This window comes from Lucilia cuprina, chromosome 2, assembly GCF_022045245.1.
Source record: "Lucilia cuprina isolate Lc7/37 chromosome 2, ASM2204524v1, whole genome shotgun sequence".
NCBI classification, from domain to species: Eukaryota; Metazoa; Arthropoda; class Insecta; order Diptera; family Calliphoridae; genus Lucilia; species Lucilia cuprina.
In genome coordinates this window covers 66,025,730-66,035,093 of record NC_060950.1, presented here as the reverse complement: position 1 = coordinate 66,035,093, position 9,364 = coordinate 66,025,730, and the positions used below count along the sequence as shown (strand labels likewise).

Below are 9,364 nucleotides of genomic sequence, written 5' to 3'. Positions count from 1 at the left end.
GTTCTAGTTCAGTTCTAGTTCAGTTCTAGTTCAGTTCTAGTTCAGTTCTAGTTCAGTTCTAGTTCAGTTCTAGTTCAGTTCTAGTTTAGTTCTAGTTCTGTTCTAGTTAAGCTTTAGTTCAGTTCTAGTTAATTTCAGGTTCAGTTTTAGTTTAGTCCTTGTTCTTTTCTAAAAATTATTTTTGATTTGCTATGACCACCCAAAAACCATTTTCCACAACTATTTTAAAATGCAAATTTCAAATATTTTTGAAAAATTAAATATAACTTTTGTCTTTCAAGTTCTGTTCTAGTTAAGCTTTAGTCCAGTTCTAGTTAATTTCAGGTTCAGTTTTAGTTTAGTCCTTCTTCTTTTCTAAAAATTATTTTTGATTTGCTATGACCACCCAAAAACCATTTTCCACAATTATTTTAAAATGCAAATTTCAAATATTTTTGAAAAATTAAATATAACTTTTGTCTCTCTAATCTTCACATGATTTGTGTGTCCTCAACACATTCCTCTTTCTCGTTCAATTGTTACAATCTAAATTTGTTTATTTTTAAAATCATTCTTTTCGATTTTTTGTTGGTTTTTTTTTGAAAATTTTTTCCCTTAATTCCATGAAATTAATTTTCTTAGTCCATGTTTTGATCGCGTATTTCTTTACAATTCTTTTAGAACACTCCAAACAACTCTTCTCGGATACAAGAATATAAATTGTTGTCTTGTCTTTGTGTGATGCAGAGATGGAAAGTTGGTAGTCGAAAATGGTTTTAGTTCTAGATTGTAAATCATATATGGTTTCATTCCAGTACGAATCTAGATAAAATCCAGAATGAAGATTAACTCTATCTCCTCCGTTTTTCATTAATTCTGATCTGGATAAATTTATTTTCAGTCTGGATGGTTAAAGTTTTATTAAAGTTCTGTTCTAGTTTCGATCTCGATGGGTTTCCTACTTCGCTTAGGTATTTCCATACCAGAGGTCTATGAATGTTTATTTTTTTTCCCTGTTCTTCTGCAGCACACAATAAAGAATCATTATTTCTACTTTAAAAAAATAAAAACAAAAAAATACTACGAAAAAAAGTCATAAAAAAAGAATAAATAATCTCATCATGTGTGTGTGTATGTGTGTAAAGTGCTAAAGGGAGACGACGCTAAAAAAAGATGAACTCGTGCATTATTTTAACATACACACACATTCTTATTACTTTTTAGTTTTTTGTTTTTATATTAATAAATTAATTGCAAAGACAGCGAGTAGCATCAGAAGCTATTGCTCCAAACGGGAGCAATAACAAAAGCAACACTAAAATTAAATAAATAAAAATCAACAACAACTGCTACTGCATCATCACCACCATTGCTGACATCGTATTGGTGATCATGATAATAATAATGATGATGATGCTGCTGTTGAATGTTAGCTCATGATCATCATCATGATTAACGTCATCATTAACGGCAACATCAACCGACCACGACACAGTAGCATAACAATATTGCATTCACACACAAACAAACACACATGTATTTACATACCCACTGTGTTTTTGAAGATGAATAAGGGATTGATTCTATTTAAGTGGAGGATGGCTATTTGTGCAATGAAGAGGAATTAATGATGAATAGAAGGTCGTGGGAAGGTTAACCTAGAAAAAGATATAGATATTTGTTTGGAAAAGATAAGTTCTTGTTTAGCTCTAGTTCAGTTCTAGTTCAGTTCCAGTTCAGTTCCAGTTCAGTTCTAGATCAGTTCTAAATCTGTTCTAGTTTTGTTCTAGGTCTGTTCTAGTTTTGTTCTAGTTCTATTCTAGTTCCGTTCTAGTTCCGTTCTAGTTCTGTTCAGTTCTAGTTCAGTTCTAGTTCAGTTCTAGTTTAGTTCTAGTTCAGTTCTAGTTCAGTTCTAGTTCAGTTCTAGTTCAGTTCTAGTTCAGTTCTAGTTCAGTTCTAGTTCAGTTCTAGTTCAGTTCTAGTTCAGTTCTAGTTCAGTTCATGTTCAGTTCATGTTCAGTTCTAGTTCAGTTCTAGTTCAGTTCTAGTTCAGTTCTAGTTCAGTTCTAGTTCAGTTCTAGTTCAGTTATTGTTCAGTTCTAGTTCAGTTCTAGTTCAGTTCTAGTTCAGTTCTAATTCAGTTCTAATTCAGTTCTAATTCAGTTCTAGTTCAGTTTTAGTTCAGTTCTAGTTCAGTTCTATTTCAGTTCTAGTTCAGTTCTGGTTCAGTTCTAGTACAGTTCTAGTTCAGTTCTAGTTCAGTTCTTGTTCAGTTCTAGTTCAGTTCTAGTTCAGTTCTAGTTCAGATCTAGTTCTGTTCTAGTTCTGTTTTAGTTCTGTTTTAGTTCTGCTCTAGTTCTGTTCTAGTTCTGTTTTAGTTCTGCTCTAGTTCAGTTCTATTTCAATTCTAGTTCAGTTCTAGTTAAGTTCTAGTTCAGTTCTAGTTCAGTTGTAGTTCAGTTCTAGTTCAGTTCTAGTTCTGTTCTAGTTCAGTTCTAGTTCAGTTCTAGTTCAGTTCTAGTTCAGTTCTATTTCAGTTCTATTTCAGTTCTAGTTCAGTTCTAGTTCAGTTCTAGTTCAGTTCTAGTTCAGTTCTAGTTCAGTTCTAGTTCAGTTCTAGTTCAGTTCTAGTTCAGTTCTAGTTCAGTTCTAGTTCAGTTCTAGTTCAGTTCTAGTTCAGTTCTAGTTCAGTTCTAGTTCAGTTCTAGTTCTAGTTCTAGTTCAGTTCTAGTTCAGTTCTATTTCAGTTCTAGTCCTGTTCTACTTCGTTGAAGTTCCTTTCTATATCTGTTTTAGTTAAGTTTCGATTCTTTTCTGATTGAGTTATTCTTCAGAGAATTCTTTCCCCTTTATGTTGCAATCTTAATGGAATGAATGAAAGTCTTATAAGAACCATAATGAATCATATTCAAAATTGAGTACGAAAGCAAAATTTACAAAAAATATAAAAACAAACTTAACGTCATAATAATTGCATAGATAACAATCATTGTAAATAGAAAAAAACACTAAATGAATACTTAAACAGAAGATCGGAAAAGATGAACAAAAGAAAAGAGGCAGAGTTTTGTTTGGCAATAACTAAGAACTAAAGTAAAATGTACATTAAACGATAGTTTAAAAACAAGAATACATTAAGAAGGTTTAATAAGATTAACAAACGCTTAAAATGCGTAAACAAAGGATAATTAAACAGCAGTCGGGGAAAGGTGGTAGTGGGATTTAATTATATAGAAATATTGGTAAAGATTTTAATTTATGTTTTTTTTTTCTTATTCTATTGCTAGATGCCATTTATTTGTCGTCGTCAAGGCAAATGCTGGAGCCTATTATGGAGGAGACCTCAGAGGATGAGGAGTATGCTCTAAATTCTTGGCAGCAATATGAACATCAAGGCAGTGATAATGAGGGTGGTGCCACTACAGAGGGTGAATCGGTGTGTGGCGGCACTAGTGGAGCAGGAGGAGCTAGTTTTTGGAGTTCGGCGGAATCGGACACGGGCTCAGTGATAAGAATCGAAGTAACTAAGGGTGAGTTGGTGGAATTTTTCTTTTAATTTAGAAAGAGAGAGAGAGAGTAATGCGTCTTTTTTAACTTTTGCAGATAATGATTCTACCTCTGAAAGAGATTTCCTGTGTCCAGCCAAAAGACCACGTAGATGCGAAGAATCTTTGGCACAAAGTTTGCCAGAAGAGGAGGTTATATTAAGGCGTCCTTTGTATGGCATAGAAAAGAATAACAGTTTGGAAAGATTTTTAAATTATGAAAACTTTTCACGAGATTCTTGGGGTGCTAATAGTCAACAGCGCAGTAGCGTAGGCAGTCGCAGAGGATTTGATGATTTCTATTCTGATTCAGATTCTTTGTCCTACAATTCCTTGAGTCGTTCCTCGAGTTTGATACAATTTGAATCATTGGAGAGGCAATTACTAATGCAAGAACAACATGTCAGTATGAACAGTTTGGGCAATTCCTCACCTTCCCTAATGAGTTTTGATAACAACGAGGAGTCCACCAATAAATTGTTAAATAATTCAGGCAATAATTCCGCCAATAATAGTCGACGAGGTTCTCAATCTTCCTTAATGAAAAAATATGAATCTTTAGATGGACGTTTGCATCAAACTTATTATGATTTGGATAAGTTAAATTTTGATGATATGGATCACAGTAGTGGTGATAATTTCTCCAGAAATGGAAATCTAAAAGTGGCTTCTCATTTAGCAGAATTAAGATCAGATTCAGAATCTTCTTCGGAGGGTTCTGAGGGCACACAAAGTGTTCTATCGCCGGCAGATATTAATGATAATGAGTTTCTATTTAAGAAATTCAATCGCACCAATTCGCAACAAAATAAAAAAGGCAAAAGTTCAGCAGAGAATTTATCCGAAGATTCTGGCTATTGTGAGCCTGCTATGGGCTTTGGTTTAAGACGCAGTAAATCACAGAGTCTATTGAAAAACTATGAAAAATTTTCCGAAGAGGAAGAAGAAATGGAAAATAAGTCATTAATACACATGGAGCAACAGCAGACAAATACAACAACAGCAATAGAATTTAAAAATACCAACACGAGATATCATCAACATCATCATCATCAACAACAACAGCAGCAGCAAGAAACACCACCGCATTCCCCTCAGCTAGACTATATACGACATAAACAGCGTACAGAGGCCCATTCGCCATCGCCGGTATCATCAGAAGTGTCGACATCATCATCATCTTCGTCGTCGTCGTCTTCTGCTCGCTCTCAACACTCGTCTTCATCATCAACATCTTCTTCATCATCTACAGCTTCCACATCTTCATCGGCCACGACATGCGCATCAAAGGCCTCTTTTACTTGGCTAATGCCAACCACCACTGACGGCGCCGCCCGACAATTGCCAACAGTTCAGGCCGATCAACAACTACATTCACCAACACATTTCAGTCTAAACGATCTCTGTGTAGTGAAAACATCTAATAAGGAAAACGCTGCCACACAAATAGTAAAAGAATTTTCTTTTTTAACGCGATCAACGACGTCACGACACGATCATAGCGGAGAGCAAAAATGTAAAGAAAATATCTCTTCTAAAGAATATTCGTTAAGTGAAGAAGCTAAAAGTATAGAAAAAGAAGAAAATGAAAATAATAGTGAATTAAAAATAAATTATTGGAAAAATGGTGAAAAGTTTCTAGAAGAAGAAGAACAAAAGCTTATTGTGCAAACGTTTAATAAAGAGAGATTGAGAAAAGAGTGCGCTGCAAAAGCTAAAAGTGGTGAATTTAATAATTATGTGTTTAATAATCTAACAAATGTCCAGATTGATTTAAATCAAATTCCAAAATATACAACAACATCCTGCCCTTCTACACCAGAGTTTCGAAAAACAATAGAACGTGATTATACTCCTTTAAGTTTAAGCAAAGTTTATGATAATTTAATGCCTAGTTGGCCAGTAAAAACTTCCAGCGTTCCCAGCGAATTGTATAATTTAGGCCGCAAGAAAAAGCTTAAAATAAATCTTACTCATAAAACCTCCATAGAAGTTGATACGTCCATTAAAGAGCCCTTAATAGATAATGATTCTTTAGCAGCATCCCTGACAAGTTTAGAAGATTTGCCTTCATTAAAAAGAAGTTTAAGTTGGTGTAGTTCTGCTCAAACTCCCAAAGACTGTAATAGCTTTACAGCAGAAACTAAAAACTTAGCACTACTACATCAATCTTATCACAATTTGGCCTCATTGAACTTGGATTTGGAGCAGCAGGATACCATGGCGGAAAGAAGAATATCCTCGGATTATGAAACGGAAATTATTTGTAAAAATAATTTCCTATTAGATGAGCTATCGGCTCATTATGAACGTACAGCTTCTATATTGAATGATAAGCCTCTGGAGGATAAGGAAGATAACACGAACAAACCCTTAAAGCCCGAAAGATCTCAGTTAAGAAAATCTTCCAATTCTAGTTATTCCCAGGGAGAGGAAAGTGAGTCAGAGCAAGTGCAACATGTACAGCTGGTTATACGCAAACCCCCTGCGCGGCAAAAGCGAGCCAATGGCCAGCCATTAACACAGGAAAAGGCTAATAGTTTGACACAAGATTTTAGCTTCAAGGCCATAATGCAAAGTGGTCCCCACAAAACTTTCGATCAGGATCCTACTATTTTGAAAACCAGTTATGCCCAAAGTTTGGAAAAGTGTAATTTCGATTGTAAAGAACTGTCCAACCAGGATTTAGCCAAAACACGCTCTATTCCCAAACGTAGATTCCACTCTCAAGCTAATTATGCTAAAAAGAAGAATCTTGTATCCTCCACACCCAATCTAAATGCTTATGATTTCCAGCATCAAGATGATATTGAAGATGATATGTTTGTTTCTAGTGCCCACAATTCCATGCATCAATTGCCCTTGTCACAAACACAAAAACCATTGGGTATTCTATTGCCTGCCGGCTCTAGAACTTCTTTTGGCAAGGAGGTAAGTTTCTGTCCTGTAGTATCCAAATACTGTTGGCAGGAGCAATCTTCAGAAGAATATAATGATGGCTTAGAGGCTGAAGCTGCCGCAGAGGAAGAAAGTGAAGATGAACTGTTGGATAATGCCGATGCCACGGTTATATATAATACCAAAGAGAATGAAAATATAGCGGCGAAATATAATGAAGAGTATTTGAAAAAAGAACAACAAAAGCCAGAACAAGAAATAGAAATTATAAAAGAGAAAGCGGTATTGAAAGAGATCAATAAACAAACAGTTGAAAAGATCATTAAAGAGTCTGAAAAAGAAAGAGAAGAGCTAATAGAAAGAGAAACTGAGAGTTTAAGAGAAAATGAAACAAAACGAAATGAAACACAAGAAGAGATAAAACAAAGAGATGAAATCGTAGAGTGCAAAAGGGAATTGGATAACACGCATAATAATGAAACAACGAAACAAATGGAGAACGCCAAACAAATGGAATTGACAACAGCAACGAACCTTAGTTTAACCACGAACGTAAACAATGAAACATTAAAAACGCAATCGTCAGACGCGCAAATAATAAACGAAACTAAAAGTGTTAATAATAAAGTTAATAATAATACGTGTTTAAAAACCAAACCTACAGTGGTAGTAGCAAGACCTTTAAGCATACAATTGCCCATCTTAACAGAACCGCCTATTAATCGTGCCCATCATATACTCTATGCCTCACAGCAAATGTTGGATAATTTCCAAAGGCAACAACAAAACGAGGAAAACGAACATTTCAATAAATCACAATCCACACAAAATCTAAGCAAAACAATGTCCAGCAAAACTAAAGAACTAAAACAGCAGTCAGCTCCCAATCAAACCGTTAATAATAATAATGAAATTATGAAATCCAAATTTAAACATGAAGAAAAACATCCCAATTCAAAGGGTTTCCTTTCGAGATTCGCCAATGGTTTTAGGTTTTCGTTAAGGCGTAATAAGAAAAAACTATCAAAGGATCAGCAACAAGTGGAACAATTGGAAAGTAATAATGGTATGACCAAAGAAAATAAAACAAAATCTTTGCCAGCTGCACATAAACAAGCAGATTTTATACATATTCCCCTAAAGGGACCTCTGCCGGAGAATAGAGGTAATGGTCAAAATAAACAAATAAATGGCAATGCTGTTAACCCAAAACAAAAACCAACTAAAAATAATACAGATAAAGTAACCGGCAAACCACCCATACCACCCCAACAACAGCAACAACAACAATTGCTCAAAATGCAAAGCGCACAATCCGCTACACAACAGCAGCAACAACAACAACCATTAGTTGAAGTTGGTCTTAGTCGTTTCTACACCGAAACTGAAAACAACCCCACCATACCCTTTAACCCACAACAAGAAACTACACAAGATTTTCTCAACGGTGAAAAACAAGCTTTATATCATGAACATGAAAATCAGTCGTGTGCCAACCTTAAACAAGAAACACCGGAAAATGTTACAGAAATGATGTCGGTTAATTCCAACAATACTACGTACGAATTTAATAATTCTTCATCACCTTCGCGTGCCTCCGTCTCGCAAAAAACTCAAATGTTTAATAATTTATCGCGTCAATCGGTACCGCAGCATTCGCAACAACAACAACAACCAAAAATCGGTTTAATCGAAACTAATCTGGATACACATGAAACTATAATAACGGGTAAAACGCGTTCGTTAATCAATATCGGTCCTAATCAACTACAACAGCAGCAGCAGTCAAGATTTGCCGGTAATAAACGTCTGCATACCAACGCACATCATAATCATAGCTACAATCATCATCAGTATCAGCATCACCACCATCGTCATCATCACGATGGCAATGAGGCTGATGACGATGACTATGATGATAATGATGACGATGAAGTGGTAGTACGTCCCGATGGTACGGTAGTAGTTATAAAAAATGCCGGTTCGAATGGTTCAACAGCATCGCAAACAGCACAAATTGTTTCTGTACGTCGTCCTCATAAGAGTATGGAATTTTTATTGGATAAAGAAAATCAAAAGGATGTTATGGTAAGTTAAAGTGATTTCTATATATTTTTAAAGGAATTGAGGAATTTTTGAGGATTTAGGGAACAAATTTTGAATAATTTTGTTTACCGTTTAAAAATCTAGAAGTTTTATGATAAATTCGGATAATATTACAGTTTCTTTACCAAAAGCCAATTTTTTTAAAGATTTTTCAATTCAGTTCTACTTAAGTTCTAGGACAGTTCTAGTTTAACTCTAGTTCGGTTCTAGTGCAGTTCTACTTTAATTCTAGTGCTAGTTTAGCTCTAGTTTGTTTCTAGTTCAGTTCTAGTTTAGTTCTAGTTTAGTTCAGTTCTAGTTCAGTTCTAGTTCAGTTCTAGTTCAGTTCTAGTTCAGTTCTTGTTCAGTTCTAGTTCAGTTCTAGTTCAGGTCTAGTTCAGTTCTAGTTCAGTTCTAGTTCAGTTCTAGTTCAGTTCTAGTTCAGTTCTAGTTCAGTTCTAGTTCAGTTCTAGTTCAGTTCTAGTTCAGTTCTAGTTCAGTTCTAGTTCAGTTCTAGTTCAGTTCTAGTTCAGTTCTAGTTCAGTTCTAGTTCAGTTCTAGTTCTAGTTCAGTTCTAGTTCAGTTCTACTTCAGTTCTGGTTCAGTTCTGGTTCACTTCTAGTTCAGTTCTAGTTCAGATCTTGTTCAGTTCTTGTTGAGTTCTAGTTCAGTTCTACTTCAGTTCTGGTTCACTTCTAGCTCAGTTCTAATTCAGATCTTGTTCAGTTCTTGTTGAGTTCTAGTTCAGTTCTGGTTCAGTTCTATTTCAGTTCAAGTTCAGTTTTGGTTCAGTTCTATTTCAGTTCTAGTTCAGATCTTGTTCAGTTCTTGTTCAGTTCTTGTTGAGTTCTAGTTCA

At 35.0% G+C, this 9,364-nt stretch overlaps 1 protein-coding gene across 1 annotated transcript in view; it reads left to right on the top strand.

Annotated features, from left to right (window-relative positions):
• Positions 1–8,539, top strand: part of LOC111679567 (interaptin) — a 12,705-nt gene extending 4,166 nt beyond the window's left edge. Inside the window, exons 3-4 of the mRNA XM_046948574.1 lie at positions 3,267–3,509; positions 3,583–8,539. Of these exons, the coding sequence (XP_046804530.1) occupies positions 3,267–3,509; positions 3,583–8,519 (5,180 nt within the window). The 3' untranslated portion in view covers positions 8,520–8,539. The remainder of the gene's footprint in view (positions 1–3,266; positions 3,510–3,582) is intronic.
• The last annotated feature ends 825 nt before the right edge of the window (positions 8,540–9,364 follow it).